Here is a 20,688-nt window from a genome sequence, read left to right as displayed (position 1 = left end):
TTGCAACAATTACAGCCTTGAGTCTTCTTGGGTAGTGCACTACAAGCTTGGCACACCTGTATTTCGGGAGTTTCTCCCATTCTCCTTGGCAGATCCTCTCAAGCTCTGAAGTTGAAAGGGGAGCTTCGCTGCACAGTATATTAAGGTCTCTCCAGAGATGTTCAAATCGGGTTGAAGTCTGGGCTCTGGCTGGGCCACTCAAGGACATTCAGAGACTTGTCCTGAAGCCACTCCTGCATTGTCTTGGCTGTGTGCTTAGGGTCATTGTCCTGTTGGAAGGTGAACCTTCGCCGCAGTCTGAGGTCCTGAGCAGGTTTTCATCAAGGATCTCTGTACTTTACTCCATTCATCTTCTCCTTGATCCTGAATAGTCTCCCAAACTCCAAGCGGGCTGTCATGTGCCTTTTACTGAGGAGTGGCTTCCATCTGGCCACTACCATAAAGGCCTGATTGGTGGAGTTCTGCAGAGATGGTTGTTCTTCTGGAAGGTTCTCCCATCTCCACAGAGGAACTCTGGAGCTCTGTCAGAGTGTCCATTTGGTTCTTGGTCAACTCACTGACCAAGGCCCTTCTCCCCCAATTGCTTGGCCGGGTGGACAGTCTTGATGGTTCCAAACGTCTTCCATTGAAGAATGATGGAGGCCCCTGGGTTCTTGGGGACCTTCAATGCTGCAGACAATTACTTCAACCTCATGGCTTGTTTTTTCTCTGACACGCACTGTCAAATGTGTGACCTTATATAGACAGGTGTGTGCCTTTCCAAGTCATGCCCAATCAATTGAATTTATCACAGGTGGACTCTAATCAAGTTGTAGAAACATCAAGGATGATCAATGCATTCTGAGCTCAATTTTGAGTCTCATAGCAAAGGGTCTGAATACTTATGTAAATAAGGTATCTGTTTATTTTTAATACATTCGCAATTTTCTTTTCTGCTTTGTCATTATGGGGTATGGTGTGTAGATTGATGAGGAAATGTTTTATTTATTCAATTTTAGAATAAGGCTGTAATATAAAAAAATGTGGAAAAAGTCAAGTGGTCTGAATACTTTCCGAATGCACTGTATAGTGCACTATATAGGGGATAGGGCGCCTTTAGGAATAGACAAACATTCATGCCACACACACAGATGTTCGGAGAGCAACCCTGGGCTCATTTTGAGGCAGAGAGATGAACTCAATGTGCACTGGGCAGGGTCCTTAGGATGTACTCGACTAGCATTGATGTGTATGTTTGGCTCATATGTAAGAGTCTCAGCATGACTCCCTGTCAAAATAAAGGTTAAAAGGCCTAGTCCAGTCAAAAACGTGATATTCGGCATCCCGAGTGGCGCAGTGGTCTAAGGCACTGCGTCGCAGTGGCAGCTGTGCCACTAGAGATTCTGGGTTCGAGTCCAGGCTCTGTCGCAGCCAGCCATGACCGGGAGACCCATGGGGCGGGGCACAATTGGCCCAGCGTTGTCCGGGTTAGGGGAGGGTTTGGCCAGCAGAGATGTCCTTGTCCCATCGTGCACTGGCGGGTCCGGGCGCAGTGCACGCTGACACGGTTGGCCGGTGTACGGCGTTTCCTCCGAAACGCCATGGGCGTTTCCTCCGAAACGCCATGGGCGTTGTGTCAAGAAGCAGTGCGTCTTGGTTGGGTTGTGTTGTGTTTCGGAGGACGCATGGCTCTCGACCTTCACCTCTCCTGAGTCCGTACGGGAGTTGCATCGATGAGACAAGACTAACTACTACCAATTGGATACCACGAAATTGGGGAGAAAAAGGGTAAACATTTTTTAATTAAAATGTGATATTCCTGTGTTCTATATACACTGAGTGCACAAAACATTAGGAAGACCTTACTAATATTGAGTTGCAACCCCTTTTGCCCTCAGAACAGTCTCAGTTCGTTGGGGCATGGACTCAACAAAGTCTCAAAAGCATTCCACAGGGATGCTGGCCCATGTTTTTAATCCCAGCCAATGTCCCCGCAAGAAACCTTTTGACTTTTGGTAGGCCATCATTGTAAACAAGAAATTGTTCTTAAATAAAGGCTAAATCCAATGTGTCACACAGTTGTGCCAAGTCGGTTGCATGTCCTTTGGGTGAAGGAACATTCTTGAGGCACACGGGAAATTGTTGAGCGTGAAAAACCCAGCAGCATCGCAGTTCTTAACACACTCAAACCAGTATGCCTGGCACCTACTACCATACTCTGTTCAAAGGCACTTACATCTTTTGTCTTGCCCATTCACCCTCAGAATGGCACCCATACACAATCCATGTCTCAAGGCTTAAAAATCCTTCTTTAACGGTCTCCTCCCCTTCGTCTACAATGATTGAAGTTGATTAAACATCAATAAGGGATAATAGCTTTCACCTGGATTCACCTGGTCAGTCTATGTCAGTGTTCCCCAACTGGCAGCCTGCAAGTCAAGGTGGTTTTATTTGCCCCCTTCCCCCAAGTTTTCAGAGTCAAAAAAAACATTTTGTTGGTGTGGAATTTTCATTGTTGGACAGAAGACTAAAAACAGCAGGAAATCAGAGCCAAGTGATTTTAATTTAAGAAATCTGTTCCCAAGTCTTCCCACGCATAATTGAGAGACACGTGATAGTATACAAATGTAAGCAAGGTTAGAAATTATTTTGTTTTAGTGAAACATTTCATCTGTTTGCAAGCTGACCACAAGAAGCCCAGTCTACAAATAATAAGAAAATATAAATAAAATCGGCCCGCGGCTGAATCTAGTTGATGATCCTTGGTCCATGTCATGGAAATAGTTCCTAATGTTTTGTACACTCAGCATATATTTCCACACTAAGTTGTTGGAATAATACTGTGAAATTGTGAAAATGATAATGCCCTTTTCGTGTAAGAGCTGTTTGAAAAGACCACCTGAAACTTCAGCCTGTTTTGGTGGGATGCAGTTTTGACCTAACTGGTGACAAAACAGTAGGCAAATTAGTTAGAGAGTTCCAAACCACTCTGCCAATAACAGCTTGTTTTCTGTTTCCCCCTCCCAACTCAGACCACTCCCAGTCCTACCAAATTCTTGCTTGATAAATTGCTCTCGCTAAGAAGCTATATTTATTTGACTGTAAGATCATGTTTGTAAAACGCAATACTATGAACTCAAACCCAAATAGCCTGGCATAAGTCTGCATAATATTGTACAATGACATTTCTTTGTTTTCCTTGACAACTTCGATGCTGTGAGACAGTAAGGAAACCGATTCATTTCACAGATAACATTATTTTTTTTTTTTTAAGAGTTCCCCCTTCAATTACATGTTGCCAGACCACTTTTCACTCCTTTTTAGGGTCTGTAGAACAACAGTAGAGGTTGCCTAGCAGCATATTCCAGCCTGCCTTGAAAGTGAGAGATCCCACAGCTAGTGGAAAAGAAAAGCAGAGGTTCACAGTAATTCCTCACAGGAGGAAAGCCAGCAGCTCTGACTCATTGTCAAGCTATTTCCTGGTTTGACTGAACAGTCAGTCTGATGGAATATGGTTTCCAACCAACAGACTCAGAGTGTGTCAGCTTTAGTACCCCGGACAACACACCACAGTCAACAACAGAGTAGTCTGAATAACAGAAAACTGTCACACAAGTCACAATGCAACTGCTAAAACTCTTTCTGATTCTGACCATAAACTTGTCGGATATTTAGAAAGCTCATTCAACCCTGACTAATCTTAGCCAGTATGAATATATAGTTCATGGAGTTGTGTCTTATCAATGTATGTAAATATAATACTAATCTCATATCTCAGCAGCCATGAAGTGGAGCAATGTGGTCATCCCTCTCCTTGTGACAGCTCATGGGAGAATCAAGCTGGGATGTGTCCCAAATGGCACCCTATTCCCCATATTGTGCTTAGAGCCCTGGTTAAAACAAGTGCACTATATAAGGAATAGGGTGCCATTTGGGAAGAAGCCCTTCTGACAGCCCATGGGAGTCATGCTGGACTGGTGGAACCACAATCCCACAGAACAGCTGTTTAGAAATCCAGACCAGGGCAGCTAGCTAGGGGTCATCGTCTCCTTCACTCACACACTATGCAATACTACGCTAATCAGTGAACATTTACCATTAGAGGAGTCATTTATGAGTTTACAGTATATTACAATTTCATTTTTGTGATACGGTTTGATACGGTCATAGAATGAAGTGGAGGGAAACAGTATAACAAAAATAGGGCTAGACACGGCAATACAAACAGTCTTGCTCTCACCAGCTATTCACATTTTGTTGCGTAGGAGAGAACAGAACATGTGACTGGTGTTGCACTCAGAATAATGAATTTGTGACAGAGGTCAGTATTATTATAGCCTAGTGCGAACCGTCCTGATCTCGCAAGCTTAAGACGAGGCTAGTATTATTACACCAGATTGCCATGGCTTCACCAAAATAAAGGTCCTAGTGCCATGAAGCTATCACACACACTCGTATATTCTGTTCTGTTACGAGGTCAGAAGTCAGTACCATAACTGTGTCAGAGGCATTATATATATCATCAGGTCAAAATGACGGCTTCAACTTCCAAGGGAGATTCTCATTAGTCTTCTCTCCTCCATGACCCGGAAACCGATAAGTGGTTGAGGAGAGATTCAATTTGTTTATAGGCGAACAAATGAGGGTGCTCCCCTCCTCCATTACCTACTTCAGAGGATTCACAATAGTATTCTCACGGCAGGTAGTGCAGAAATGTTTTATAAATCAGACACATCCCCTTTAAATCAGCTGTTGTCGAAAGGAGAAAAGCACGCACACATTTAAAAGTTTTATGCTAATGATCCTTTTATCTATAAAAATGCCTTGCACAACTACCTACAGAACATTTGTTTATAATTTTACACATTTATTTTGGTATTCCACCCCTGTAAATGTAATTTTCCTGATGACGCAGAAGTGGAAAAGGAGAGTCATTACATACAAGCGCATTTGGTTCCTCTATTCGATTACCTTTGACATTTTTCAAAAAGAGGCAAGGACAGGAAGGAGTTAGCAAAACCAATTAAGAATCTTCCCCAACTCAATCAGAAGATGCAATTTCTGTACCGTGGAAAATAGTCAGGCCAGTCAGATAGCAATATATCATTGGTGGACGGTCAATAGCGCAGGACAAGTCATACTATATCACAAGACAGTTGTTCCCACCTATATTTAGGCCCTCAGGGTGGTGTGGGGCGGGACCCATAATCGCCACAGGAACCAAAGGAGAGCCATTGTGGGGAGTATCAGATCACAAGCAAAACTTCACGGGCCTTTGTGGCACATGATCTACAGTATGGCAATTACATGGTAACAGAATTATGCTGAGATTGAGATTCTTTTATTTTAAAATGTATACCAAACAAAAACCACTGATTTAACAAAACCATACAACGCTATGCACAATGAGTACTTAACAATTTACACTAAACGTTTTAGAAAAACACATTTACAGGAAGAACTGTGCAGATAAAGTTTTGTAACAGAATAAAACTGAGGGAGATTTTACCATAATTCTATTACCAAATTTTGCATCCGTATAATTTTTCCAATAAATGTTTTTTAAGCAGCAAATAGAGTTGTATGGTTTGTTAAACGTTGAAATCAATGGTTTCTGTTTAGCAAACATTTTAAAGTGAAAAATCTGAGTCTTAGTGGAATTGCCCAGTATGTACCATACCATTAGAGCAACTAGAGCAGAACTAGATCACACACACACACAATATAACAGTGCATTCGGAAAGTATTCAGACCCCTTGACTTTTTCCACATTGTTACATTACAGCCTCATTCTAACATTTATTAAATCGTTTTTTCCCCCCATCAATCTCCACACAATATCCAATAGCAAAAATAGGGTTTTAGAAATTTTAGCATATTTATTACAAATAAAAAACTGAAATAACACATTTAAATTAGTATTCAGACCCTTTACTCAGCACTTTGATGAAGCACCTTTGGCAGCAATTACAGCCTCAGGTCTTGGGTATGATACTACAAGCTTGGCACACCTGTATCTGGCGAGTTTCTAACATTCTTCTCTGCAGATCCTCTCAAGCTCTGTAAGGTTGGATAGGGAGCGTCACTGCACAGCTATTTTCAGGTCTCTCCAGAGACGTTCGATCGGGTTCAAGTCCGGGCTCTGGCTGGGCCACTCAAGGACGTTCAGAGACTTGTCCCGAAGCCACTCCTGCGTTGTCCTGTTGGAAGGTGAATCTGTGCCCCAGTCTGAGGTCCTGAGCAGATTTTCAAGGATCTCTCTGTACTTTGCTCCGCTCATCTTTCCCTCGATCCTGACTAGTTTCCCAGTCCCTGCCGCTGAAAAACATCCCCACAGCATGATGCTGCCACCACCATGCTTTACCGTAGGGATGGTGCCAGGTTTCTTCCAGACATGACGCTTGGCATTCAGGCCAAAGAGTTCAATCTTGGTTTCATCAGACCAGAGAATCTTGTTTCTCATGGTCTGAGAATCCTTTAGGTGCCTTTTGGAAATTCCAATCGGGCTGTTTTATTTAACTAGGTAAGTCAGTTAAGAACAAATTCTTATTTACAAACCCTAACCCCTATGGGACTCCCAATCATGGCCGGTTGTGATACAGCCTGGAATCGAACCAGGGTCTGTAGTGACACCTCTAGCACTGAGATGCAATGCCTTAGACTGTTGCGCCACTCGGGAGCCCGGCTGTTATGTGCCTTTTATTGAGGAGTGGCTTCTGTCTGGCCACTCTACCATAAAGACCTGATTGGTGGAGTGCTGCATAGATGGTTGTCCTTCTGGAAGGTTCTCCCATCTCCACAGAGGAACTCTGCCAGAGTTACCATCAGGTTCTTGGTCACCTCCCTGACCAAGGACCTTCTCCCCCGATTGTACAGGAAGAGTCTTGGTGGTTCCAAACTTTTTCTAATAAAGAAGGAAGGATGAAGGCCATTGGACCTTCAATGCTGCAGACATTTTTTAGAACCTTTCCCAGAACTGTGCCTGGACACAATCCTGTCTTGGGGCTCTACGGACAATTCCTTCAACCTCATTGCTTGGTTTTTGCTCTGACATGCACTGTCAACTGTGGGACCTTATATAGACAGGTGTGTGCCTTTCCAAATCACGTCCAATCAATTGAATTTACCACAGGTGGACTCCAATCAAGTTGTCAAAAAATCTTAAGGATGATCAATGGAAACAGGATGCACCCGATCTCAATTTCAAGTCTAATAGCAGGGTCTGAATATTTATGTAGACAAGGTATTTTAGTTAATTATTTTGTATACATTTTCAAAAATGTATAAAAACCTGTTTTCGCTTTGTCATTATGGGGAAAAATGTAATTTAATACATTTTAGAATAAGGCACTAAGGTAACAAAATGTGGAAAATGTAAAGGGGTTTGAATACTTTCCCGAATGCACTGTATACAGACAACTCAGGAAAGGGATTTAATCTTACGGTAGTAAATACACATAGTAGGCTAATTTAACAAGGATCTAAATCACCTTGTAAAACTAACTTCACATAGGCCTAAGTGTCCTCCCTTCCACTTCAGTTACAACAAACTTTCATTTGTTTGCTTAAGTTACTGATTAGCCTGCCTGCTTAGAAGACACTGTGTGTGACACACCTCTGCTCTTGCTAAGTCACAAAGCACAGGGCCACAAGCTAACAATACAGGCCTAGCAAATACAACATGACAGGCCTACTGCATCGTTTGAAATGTGATACAAATATCTATCCGTTATCAACTCAAATTCAAGCCTGTAAAAGCTTTGAGATGCTTCCGTCACAGCTCTCTTTTTTGCTGTGTGTTTTCCCTACATCATCCAGAAACTCATCACAGTCACATTATCCAGTGAGTGAGCACTGTGCTGACTGGACTGTCTTTTTCTCCAAAGTCACTGACAGTCTCATCACTCCATGAGAGGAGACTGTGTGTGGAGGGGGTCTGGGTCATATGCAACAGCGGTACATGACTGCAGGTTTGAACACATGACTGCAGGTTTGAACGAGTTAAACAGGGATTATTCTCTACTCCCTTTAGTCAGAGGCAGAACTCAAGAGCACAGTGCTCTGTTCAACACTCATCGCTCCCATGAGACTGTGAAGGAAGTCACGGTCATAAAACAGCACAGGACCTGGATATTTTAAAGAATCAAACAAGGCCTATTCTCCCTGTAGTCAGAGGCAGAGCACAGCAGCACAAGGCTCTCTGTTCGACACAATTCTTTTTTATATATATTTTTTTTCCACTGGACTGAATGGCCCACCCTTTGGCACATCACGGAGGGAGGCCCCACCCATGGTCATTATGACACACCATTAGAGAGCATAACAGAACAAGAGAGAGAAACCTCTACTCCACATAGACCATTTGACTAGACCAGTGTTTCCCAAACGTGGTACGCGGAACCCCAGGTGGTGCATGTTTTGGTTTTTGCCCTAACACTACAAAGATGATTCAAATAATCATCAAACTTTAATTATTTGAATGAGCTGTGTAATGCTAGGGTAAAAACCAAAGCATGCACCCCTTGGGGTCCCGAGTACCGAGTTTGGGAAACGCTGGACTAGACCTATATTTTGGAGGATGTATTTTGCTACAGTTATTTTCTTCTTGACAGTTTGACCTAATTACAGTCCAGCGATCCTGTTGTAAAAGAACTGAGGCCCAGTCAACCAGGGACAGACAGGCCAGTCATGACCGGATTTATACTGACCTGAGGTCTGCCCTCAGATATCAATCGTCTGTCTTTTAAAAGGTCTCAAAATTTGAGTGCAGTGTACATCATCTTAACATATTGTTTAGTGAAGACAGAAAGCTAATTTGCTAATCTTAAGATGCAGTGTAGACATTGTTAATGTTGCAAATGACTATTGTAGCTGGAAACGGCTGATTTTTTTATGGAATATGTACAGAGACCCATCATCAGCAACTATCACTCCTGTGTTCCAATGGCACATTGTGTTAGCTAATCCAAGTTTATCATTTTAAAAAGGATAATTGATCATTAGAAAACCCTTTTGCAATTATGTTAGCACAGCTGAAAACTGTTGTCCTGATTAAAGAAGGAATAAAACTGGCCTTCTTTAGACTAGCTGACTATCTGGAGCATCAGCATTTGTGGGTTCGATTACAGGCTCAAAATGGCCCGAAACAAAGACTTTCTTTTGAAACTCGTCAGTCTATTCTTGTTCTGAGAAATGAAGGCTATTCCATGTGAGAAATTTCCAAGAAACTGAAGATCTCATACAACACTATATACTACTCCCTTCACAGAACAGCGCAAACTGGCTCTAACCAGAATAGAAAGAGTGGGAGGCCCTGGTGCACAACTGAGCAAAAGGACAAGTACATTAGTGTGTCTAGTTTGAGAAACAGACGCCTCACAAGTCCTCAACTGGTAGCTTCATTAAATAGTACCCACAAAAACACCAGTCTCAACATCAATAGTGAAGAGGCGACTCCAGGATGCTGGCCTTCTAGGCATAAAATACAGTTCTTGGGAAGTGTGTGCTTCTTTCTGTCAAATTGTTTTAACAAAACAGTCCACAAAACTACCACACCGCCTATCAAGCCTCATTCCAGGCATATTTGCTGAAACAACTAGCATGCATGAATGTGTCCCAAGTGGCACCTTATTCCCTTTGTAATGCACAGGGCCTATAAGACTATGGTTACATGTAGTGCACTATGTAGGGAATAGGGTGCCATTTTGGACACAGTCAGAGAGGGCATGGCTCACCAACACCAAGGCCTGCTGCATTTTTTTAATAACGCTCTAACAATTGTATCGTTCACATCACAATCAATGCCACCACTCCTGACAGACAGTGCTCGCTTCTTACTGCTGATTTTCTAAATGTCAGACTCTGGAGCAGGTTTCTGACATTAACCAAGACAAGTTGTGTCTGGAATTGATTGTGCTATATACTTAACCGAAGCTGCCTGTACTTGCCCTAGCTTAGAGTGAAATGTCAAAACCTGTCAGAGCTACAATAAGTACCTATTACAGGGCATAGAAATACCTGAATAAATTAGGTGGGTTCAGGAGAATAGAAAGTAATAATTCCATCAGATCACATAGCTTATCAGAGCCCTAGTGTGCGCACGCACGCACCTTCGCATGCACGCGTAGTCATTGCTTAAGTATTCAGACCCTTTGTTTCGGCAACCCTAAATTCATTCAGGGGTAAAATGTGGCTTAACAAATCACATAAGTTACATGGAATCAATCTGTGTGACATAATCGGGGTTGTCATGATTTTTGAATGACTACCCCATCCTCAGTCCCCCATACATACAACATCTGTAAGGTCCCTCAGTCAGGTATTGAATTTCAAGCACAGATTCAACTACAAAGACCAGGGTCTTTCGAAAGCCTCATAAAGAAGGGCAGTGATTGGTAGATGGGTAACAATAACAAATCGGACATTGAACATCTCTTTAAGCATGGTGAAGTTAATGATGCTGTGGATGATGTATTAAACCACTCAGACACATCAAAGATAGTCTTCCTTCTGAACTGAGCAACAGGACAGGAATTAAACTGCTCAGGTATGTTACCATGAGGCCATTGGTGATTTTAAAACAGCTACAGAGTTTAATGGCTGTGATGGGAGAAAACTGAGGATGGATAAATAACATTGTAGTGACTCCACAATAATACAGAATAAAAATATTCCAAAACATGCATCTTGTATGCATCAAGGCACTAAAGTAATACTGAAAAAAGTTTAATAAAAAAAATAAAAATAAAAAACACAGCAAAGGAATACACTTTTTGGCCTAAATGCAAAGCCTTATGTTTGGGGGCAAATCCAACATCACTGAGTAACTGCCTCCTTATTTTCAAGCATGGTGGTGGCTGCTTGACATGGTACAGTATGGGTATGCTACACATCGGCAAATACTGGAGAATTTTTGCAGAATAAAAAGAAACATGATGGAGCTAAACACAGGCAAAATCCTTGAAGGGAACTTGCTTTACACCAGGGACTGGGAGAGGAATTCACCTTTCAGCAGGACAATAACCTACAACACAAGGACAAATCTTCACTGAAGTTGGTTACCAAGAAGACAGTGACTTTTCCTCAGTGGCCAAGTTACAGTGTTGACTTAAATCTGTTTGAAAATCCCCAACATCTTGACAGAGCTTGAAGAATTGAGGGGGAAAAAAATATGGACAAATATTACACAATCCAGGTGTGCAAAGCTCTTATAGACACCCAAGTAGGCTTACAGCTGATCGATGCCAAAGGTGATTCTAACATGTATTGACACAGGTAGCTGAATACTTATGCAACCATTATAGTTTAGATATATATAAATAAAAATAATGTCTTACACTTGGACAGAGTATTTTGTGTAAATTGTTGACAAAAAATGACAATTAAATAAATTTGAATCCCACTTTTTAACACAAAATGTGAAAAAATCCAAGTGGTCCAAATACCTGAATTACCTTGTGCCCCTGCACATGACTCAGTACTGGTACTCCCTGTATATATAGCCATGTGCCACTCTTTATTTTGAATTGTAGCTTTCTTTTATTGTTGGAAAAGGACCAGCATTTCACTGTTAGTCTACACCTTAAGTTTATGATGCATGTGACAAATTATTTGAGCATAAAACCATGTTGTTGTTGTTTTTTTACTTAAGCCAGTTAAAAGGAGTTGGCTGGATCACCTCAGTGTCAGACTGATGCTTGATTGATATATTACCGAAGCTCAATCTCTTGGAGTTCAGCCATATTCTCCTCCCTCCTTTATAGTATAACATAAACCAGGCCATCCTCAGAAGGAACTCAGAACTACTCTGACACAGTAGGTACAGGGGTCAGTACAGATCTAGATAGCTACTCTGATTGCCATGGGCTATATGGACCGTTTACAGTTCGACTGTCCATGAGGGCTGTTGAGCAGTATACTGTCAACCAAGGTGATGTGGTGAAAGTGAACTGCTGTTTGACGTTGTGAAACAATCACGTTGATTAGCAACACTAATCTGGATGGGGGATACCATTGACAAGACTATTCATCGGTAACACCTGACCAGGAAAAAAAGTTGTTAGCTTTGTTAGAAGCTTTAAAATGTTTAACTCAATAAAACAAAACATTGTTATTCTTACCCATGGTGGCAACTCAGAGGTCGACAAATGTTGTTTTACAGTTTTCTCTTCATGCTCCAAGAACGCCAAGGCACGGGTCAATCTGTTGTTTTTATGCCCTTGGTTTCTTCTCCACCAGAAAAAGATGGCAAGCCCTATTAGAACCCAACTGAAGCTGAACTCAAAATATCCCAACACGTAAATGGGAAAAATAACGATGAAGGTCTTGGCAAATTTCATCCACATCCGAGTGGCGTCTGTGACGGAGGACTGTGGCTCATCTCCCAGATCCACCGGGGCGATTGGGGTCGTAGGGCTGACTGGAGGGCTCGGCGTTGTCGGTCCATTTTCCTTGGCTGTTGTTGGTCCTGTGGAAATTGTCTTTCCAGGAGCTGCTCCTTGAGCTCCACTGTTTGCCGCTGCCGCTCTTCTCATTTCCACTCTACAGAGAAGTTTCAGAATAGAGAGAGCAGAATAAGCGACACAGACATAAAACATTTTACATACACAATGTATATTCTACAATGTAACAACACGCTGACAAACGTTAATGTTTCCACGGTCAAAATGTTGCAACCACAGCCGCTGGAATAATTATGATAGATGTAATCGTAGTAGTTAGTTCAGAGCGAAGGGCTCAGCGACCTGTCAATCTGCTCCGTGGTTCATGAAGGAGTTTCCTAACAGCCGCAAATTAACCGCTATTTCGCCAAACTTGTGTTAACCTTTTTTTATAAAATAACATAAATACTCTTCCTCACCCGTTTCCGTATTCGACATCCGTAATGCTTTGAATTCAGTGTACCAGTCCCGTACACTGCATGGGTTCCTTCGACTAGTTTAGTTTCCAATGTAGCCCAATAATCCCTTCACCACATCCTGCTTTAGAGTGCGTTTCTCTTCTACACGCACACAACACAATATGACCAGCCCCTTCTAATTTTTCTAACAGGAAATTGTCATTGTCAAGATAGGTCAAACACAGGGAGGGATTTTTGAAAATAGGATTTCCAAGCGCCATCTCGTGGATACTTGGCTCGTGCACACTCGTACAGCGCAATTACTTATTATTCTGAACCATACAGAATAGTCTAATAATCTATTTTCCAACATCAAACATTTAGGGTTGCTATAAAAGTATGGTAGTACAACTAGTAGAGAGTATGGGATGCAGCAGTGTTTTTTTACTGTCATCTATGATGAAGAAATCACACCGTGCACAAAACATAATGTACTAATGTATTTTGTCCACTAGATGCCAATAGAGACTTGATACTGTGCTGTAGCCTATAACTAAGCACTATTGAATGTGCCAATTACCAGTAGGTAAGTTGCATGGATAATAGTAGTTGGAACAGATCATTCATTACCAAGGTATAATCATACTGAAACTATATTAGAATGATAGATTCCAATGATCGAGGCTACAATATAGCGACCCTGTGATAGTATCACTGTCTACACAGTCCATTGCCTATGCCATATAGGATCTTTTGAATGGGCTATCAGTTCAAATAGTTGACAGGACAGCAGTCCCTGAATGGTAGAGTATGATGAAAGATGTCAAAGAATCTGATGGTCTTCGAATGTTGAAATGACAATGTATACATCTCCAGCTACATTAACCATACAGGGAAGCTGACGAGTATAGGTATAGACCTCCTGAATAGAGCCCTCACATGACTGATGCAGTGGGGTAAATATATATATATATATATATATATATATATATATATATATATATATATATATATATATATTCTCTCCCCAATTGGTAGTTACAGTCTTGTCTCATTCCGTACGGGAGTTGCAGCACTCTGGAGACGCGAAGGTCGAGAGCCGTGCGTCCTCCGAAACACAACCCAACCAAGCCACATGGCTTCTTGACACAATGCCCACTTAACCCAGAAGCCAGCCGCACCAATGTGTAGGGGGAAACACCTTACACTGTGTCAGCGTGCACTGTGCCCCGCCCGCCACAGGAGTCGCTACTGCATTATGGGACAAGGACATCCCTGCTGGCCAAACCCTCCCCTAACCCGGACGACGCTGGGCCAATTGTGCGCTGCCCCATGGGTCTCCCGGTCACGGCCGGCTGTGCCAAAGTCTGGACTCGAACCTAGAATCTCTAGTAGCACAGCTACTACTGCGCCACTCGGGAGGCCACAGTGGGGTAAACACAATCACCATTGAAACAAACAATTGTGTGGCATCCCTGTAGCCCTTTTGACGTTCATATAATCTGATACCATCTGATATGATGCATGAACAAATATAATAAAATAATTCAAATTCTATGGCATGAACAGTTCTATTCAAGAAATGCCTGCAATGGATGTAACTGATTGCAGTTGTAGGTGCATTGCTATATATCTCATATGTAGAATTTGAAGTGAATGTACAAACTCTTTCTCCAGCCATCATCAAGCAAGGTACACTCTTAGAAAAAAGGGTTCAAATAAAATAAAATACAACAGGTGTAGACCTTTCCGTGAAATGTTTACTTACCAACAATACAGATGTAAGAAAATAGAGTTAAGAAAAAATGTACTAAATAAATAAAGTAAAAACATTTACAATAATAAGTAACACAAATGGTATCGAGTCAATGTGCGGGGTACAGGTTAGTCGAGGTAATTTGTACATGTAGGTAGTGGTAAAGTGACTATGCATAGATAATTAACAGCAAGTAGCAGAAGTGTAAAAATAAAGGGGGGGGGGGGGGTCAATGCAAATATTCATGGTGGCCATTATATGAATTGTTAAGCAGCCTTATGGCTTGGTGGTAGAAACTGTTAAGGAGCCTTTTGGACTTAGACTTGACGCTCCGGTACCACTTGGCGTGCAGTAGCAGAGAAAACAGTCTATGACTTGGGTGACGGTAGACTTTGACAATGTTTTAGGCCTTCCTCTGACACCGCCTAGTATATAGGCCCTGGATGGCAGGAAGCTTGGCCCCAGTGATGTACAAAGATGTACGCACTACCCTCTGTAGTGCCTTGCGGTCGGAGGCCGAGGAGTTGTCATACCAGGCAGTGATGCAACCAGTCAGGATGCTATCGATGGTGCAGCTGTAAAACCTTTTGAGGATCTGAGGACCCATGCCAAATCTTTTCCGTCTCCTGAGGGGGAATAGGTTTTGTTGTGTCCTCTTCACGACTGTCTTGGTGTGCTTGGACCATGTTAGTTTGTTGATGATGTTCCAAGGAACTTGAAGCTCTCAACCTACTCCAATGCAGCCCCGTCGATGAGAATGGGGCGTGCTCGGTCCTCCTTTTCCTGTAGTCCGCAATCATCTCCTTTGTCTTGATCACGTTGAGGGAGAGGTTGTTGTCCTGACACCACACGGCCAGGTCTCTGATCTCCTCCCTATAGGCTGTCTCGTCGTTGTCGGTGATCAGGGCTACCACTGTTGTGTCATTGGCAAACTTAATGATGATGTTGGAGTCGTGCCTGGCCATGCAGTCATGAGTGAACAGGGAGTACAGGAGGGGACTGAGCACACACCTCTGAGGCGCCCCTGTGTTGAGGATCAGCGTGGCGGATGTGTTGTTACCTACCCTTACTACCTGGGGGAGGCCCGTCAGGAAGTCCAGGATCCAGTTGCAGAGGGAGGTGTTTAGTCCCAGGGTCCTTAGCTTAGGGATGAGCTTTGTGGGCACTATGGAGTTTGAACGCTGAGCTGTATTCAATGAATAGCATTCTCACATAGGTGTTTCTTTTGTCCAGGTGGGAAAGGGCGGTGTGGAGTGCAATAGAGATTGCATCATCTGTGGATCTGTTAGGGTGTTATGCAAATTGGAGTGGGTCTAGGGTTTCTGGGATAACAGTGTTGATGTGAGCCATGACAAGCCTTTCAAAGCACTTCATGGCTACAGACGTGAGTGCTTCTGGTCGGTCGTCATTTAGGCAGGTTACCTTAGTGTTCTTGGGCACAGGGACTATGGTGGTCTGCTTGAGACATGTTGGTATTACATTGAAAATGTCAGTGAAGACACTTGCCAGTTGATCAGCGCATGCTCGGAGTACACGTCCTGTGAATGTTTACCTGTTTAAAGGTCTTACTCACAATGGCTGTGGAGAGTGTGATCACACAGTTGTCCGGAACAGCTGAGGCTTTCATGCATGTTTCAGTGTTGCTTGCCTCGAAGCGAGCATACAAGTGATTTAGTTCGTCTGGTAGGCTCATGTCACTGGGCAGTTCTCGGCTGTGCTTCCCTTTGTAGTCTGTAATAGTTTGCAAGCCCTGCCACATCCGACGAGCGTCAGAGCCGGTGTAGTACGATCTGATCTTAGTCCTGTATTGGCGCTTTGCCTGTTTGATGGTTCGTCAGAGGGCATAGCGGGATTTCTTATAAGCTTCTGGGTTAGAGTAGAGTCCTGCTCCATGAAAGTGGCAGCTCTACCCTTTAGCTCAGTGCGGATGTTGCCTGTAATTGTCACGGTCGTCGTAATAGATGGACCAAGGCGCAGCGGGTACGTGAATGCTCATTTTTATTAATCCAAAACAAACACGAAAAAAACAATAAACGGACGACAAAACAGTCTTGTAGGCAATACAAGAAACAATCTCCCACAAACCCCAAAACAAACATACTCCTAATTATAGGACCTTCAATCAGAGGCAACCATAGACAGCTGCCTCCAACTGAAGGCCCCAACACCAATTAGCAAAACATAGAAATACAAACGACTAGACAGAACATAGAAATAAACTAACATAGAACAATAACCAAAAACCCCGGAATACATAAATCTAACACCACTCTACATACACAACCACCCCGAACCATATAAAACAAATACCCCCTGCCACGTCCTGACCAAACTCAAATAACAAATAACCCCTTTACTGGTCAGGATGTGACAATAATTCAGCTTCTGGTTGGGGTATGTACGTACACTGTGGGGACGACATCATCAACGTACTTATTGATGAAGCCAGTGACTTATGTGGTGTAGTCCTCAGTGCCATCGGAAGAATCCCGGAACATATTCCAGTCTGTGCTAGCAGAACAGTCCTGTAGCTTAGCACCAAGTCACTGGTGCTTCCTGCTTTAATTTTTGCTTGAAAGCAGGAATCAGGAAGATGGAATTATGGTCAGATTTGCCAAATGGAGGGTTAGGGAGAGCTTTGTAGTCATCTCTGTGTGTGGAGTAAAGGTGGTTTAGAGTTTTTTCCCCCTCTGGTTGCACATTTAACATGCTGGTGGAAATTTGGTAAAACGGATTTAAGTTTCCCTGCATTAAAGTCACCGGCCACTAGGAGTGCCGCCTCTGGATGAGCATTTTCCTGTTTTCTTATGGCGGTATACAGCTCATTGAGTGCAGTCTTAGTGCCAGCATCGGTCTGTGGTGGTATGTAGACAGCTATGAAAATGTACAGATGAAAACTCTCTAGGTAAATAGTGTGGTCTACAGCTTATCATGACATACTCTACCTCAGGTGAGCAAAACCTCGAGACTTCCTTAGATATTGTGCACCAGCTGTTATTTACAAATATACATAGACCGTCACCCCTCGTCTTACCAGAGGTTGCTGTTCTATTCTGCCGATACAGTGTAAAACCCGCCAGCTGTATGATGTTCATGTCGTCGTTCATCCACGACTCGGTGAAACATAAGATATTACAGTTTATAATGTCCCGTTGGTAGTTTAATCTTACTCGTAGGCCATCAGTTTTATTTTCCAATGATTGCATGTTTGCCAATAGAACGGATGGCAGTGGGGTTTTACTCGCTTGCCTACGAATTCTGAGAAGGCAGCCCGACCTGCGTCCCCTTTTTCTCTGTCTTCTCTTCACGCAAATGACGGGATGTGGCACTGTTCCCGGGAAAGCAGTATATCCTTCAAGTCGGACTCATCGGACTCGTTAAAGGAAAAAGCTTCTACCAGTTTGTGGTGAGTAATTGCTGTTCAGATGTCCAGAAGTTATTTTCGTCATAAGAGACGGTAGCAGCAACATTATGTACAAAATAAGTAAAAAAAGAAGTTACAAACAATGCAAAAAAACTAACAAAATAAAACATCAGCCATTCTCTCTCTACAGCTTATCATGAGGTACTCTTATCATGAGGTAAGAGGTACTCTTATCATGAGGTACTCTACAGCAACGAAAAATACGGAAGAAAACTCTATAGGTAGATAGTGTGGTCTACAGCTTATCATGAGGTACTCTACCTCAGCGAGCAATATCTCAAGACTACCTTAATATTAGACATTGCGCACCAGCTGTTATGGACAAATAAACACAAACCCCCACCTCTTGTCTTACCGAACGTAGCTGTTCTGTCCTGCCGATGGATGGAAAATCCAACCAACTGTATATCCGTGTCGTCGTTCAGCCTCGACTCGGTGAAACATAAGACATTACAGTTTTTAATGTCCCGTTGGTTGGATAGTCTGGAAAGGAGCTCAACCAGTTCATTCTCCAGTGATTACACGTTGGCCAATAGAACGGATGGTAGAGACGGGTTACCTACAGGCCAACGAATTCTCACAAGGCACCCTGATCTCCGGCTCCCTGTATTTCCTTCTTTTCTTCATGTGAATAATGGGGATTTGGGCCTTGTCTGGGAGCAGCATTATATCCTTCGCTTCAGACACATTAAATAAATATTTGTATCCAGTTTGTGGTGAGTAATCGCTGTTCTGATATCCAGAAGCTCTTTTCAGGCATAAGAGATGGTAGCATCAACATTATGTACAAAATAAGTTACAAACAATGCAAAAAAACACACAAAATAGCACAATTGGTTAGGAGCCCGTAAAACGGCAGCCATCCCCTCCCGCGCCATTAAGATCAAAAGGGTTCTTCGGCTGTCCCCATTGGATAAGCCTTTATGGTTACAGGTAGAACCCTTTTGGGTTCCATGTAGAACCCTCTGTTGAAAGGGTTTTATATGGGTTCTTCAAAGGATTCTCCTATGGGGACAGCTGAAGAACCCTTTTAGTTTCTAGATAGCACCTTTTTTTTCTAAGCGTGTACACATGTTCGATGAAACATTAACAAGTTCGCTCATTTGGGAGTCAGTCTCCTAAAGAACATTGAAAACAATATTGTTATGAATTATGCAACCCATGAGGGTAGCAGCGGAGCACAGCAGAAGAGTAGAGGAAAGATTCCATCTGCCTGCCTGTAGGCCTACATTTATTAGGGGTTCTTTTATGGAATTATAGAATCTCTATGGGTTCTTCACTATCCATTGAGGGTTTCCTGGTAAAACGCTGCATCCTTTTCAGAGGAAAATGTACTGTGTTCATCACTGATCTCTCGGAGCAGTTCAAGGGCCCTGTGACTGATTGAATTGGAGTTCATTTTATCATAGCTGGAAGGGTTGTCTAGTAGTGTGTGTGTGTGGGGGGGGGGGGGGTAACTTTTGTTTGGCACAATTTAATGGGGATTGTTTCCATAAATGGAATAGTAAATTAGGCTGTGGAGTGTGTGTGTGTGTGTGTTACTAGATTGCCTGTGGGATGAAGGACCCATTCTTTATTAAAGAAAATAACAATGTGATTAAATGCAATAGGACACTATTAGATCTTTCACTTCTGTGTATTAAACTGTCGATGACGAGTGAACAATTACACAAGTAGACAACACTGTTTCTCACATTGCAATTGATGAATGTGTTCTGTGCTTATTCATAGCACAATGCTCATGAGAACAGGATGCTGTGGGAACTCTACTGAGCAGAAAACGCAAAAAAGTTACCAGTTCAATAAAAGTAAGCTTCTAATGTAAGTAAAAGTGCTGCTACTGGAACAATGAGAGTCACATGGTATCTATATGGAGTTCTATGGAGACTCACCACGTGACAGTGAAAGACATGCTAGGCATTCCCATTCGAATTCCATAATAGAAGGTACATCACTTTTCTGTCAGTATGAGAGAGATTATTAAGCTGAATAATGAATAGAGAAGTTTTCTGAAGGACAGGCTCTGCACATAGACCATCTCATAAATGTTATTTAACCATCATAAGTCCTGTACAAAATACATGAATGCATTACTCTTTGACACTTTATCTTTGTATTTTTGATGACAAAATTATTATCTTTACATTGACTATAGCCTACATTGATCACCGACAGTATTACTTTCCTAATTATATATGTATGACATAAAAGGAGGAACATCAGAGTATAAAGTACATAGTCCTGAATAGGGTTGCAAAATTGGTTTTCCAGAAATCCTGGTTGGATGATTCCGGATTTCCTGTTTATTCCCTCAGTGTAGGTTAAGGGCTTGTAAGTAAGCATTTAACTGTAATAACATTTGATTTGATTTAGATTTGATTTGACTCCAGGAACATCCAACCAGGATTTCGGGAAAACCAGGGAAGTTATTGAAAGTTCCATGGATTTTGCAACCCTAGTCCTTTACATTGGTTATTCTACACAGAAACATGACTAAAACCAACTCATCTCTCCATTATGTATTCATCTTTATACCAAAGCACAATGCCAATGTAAAAGTCAACATTGGAGATCCAGTCTTGCAAACTGCATGTATGATAATGGTGAATGGGAAGCTTTTCAAGAATACAGAGTAGCATGACGAGCATTCAGACCTCATGGGGACAGTAATGGACAGTATGAGTTTTAAAG

At 42.4% G+C, this 20,688-nt stretch overlaps 1 protein-coding gene across 3 annotated transcripts in view; it reads right to left on the bottom strand.

The window, feature by feature from the left end:
• The window catches only part of LOC106599471 (extended synaptotagmin-2-B), a 46,402-nt gene extending 33,374 nt beyond the window's left edge, over nucleotides 1–13,028 (bottom strand). For all 3 annotated transcript variants that reach the window (XM_014190726.3, XM_014190727.3, XM_014190728.3), the window contains exons 1-2: nucleotides 12,839–13,028; nucleotides 12,099–12,519 (exon numbers count right to left, since the gene is read on the bottom strand). In XM_014190726.3, coding sequence (XP_014046201.2) covers nucleotides 12,099–12,512 — 414 coding nt within the window. In that variant the 5' untranslated portion in view covers nucleotides 12,513–12,519; nucleotides 12,839–13,028. The remainder of the gene's footprint in view (nucleotides 1–12,098; nucleotides 12,520–12,838) is intronic.
• Nucleotides 13,029–20,688: the final 7,660 nt, after the last annotated feature.

This window comes from Salmo salar, chromosome 03 (genome assembly GCF_965601325.2).
Source record: "Salmo salar chromosome 03, fSalSal1, whole genome shotgun sequence".
Classification (NCBI taxonomy): domain Eukaryota; kingdom Metazoa; phylum Chordata; class Actinopteri; order Salmoniformes; family Salmonidae; genus Salmo; species Salmo salar.
This window is presented reverse-complemented; position numbering and strand designations above follow the sequence as displayed.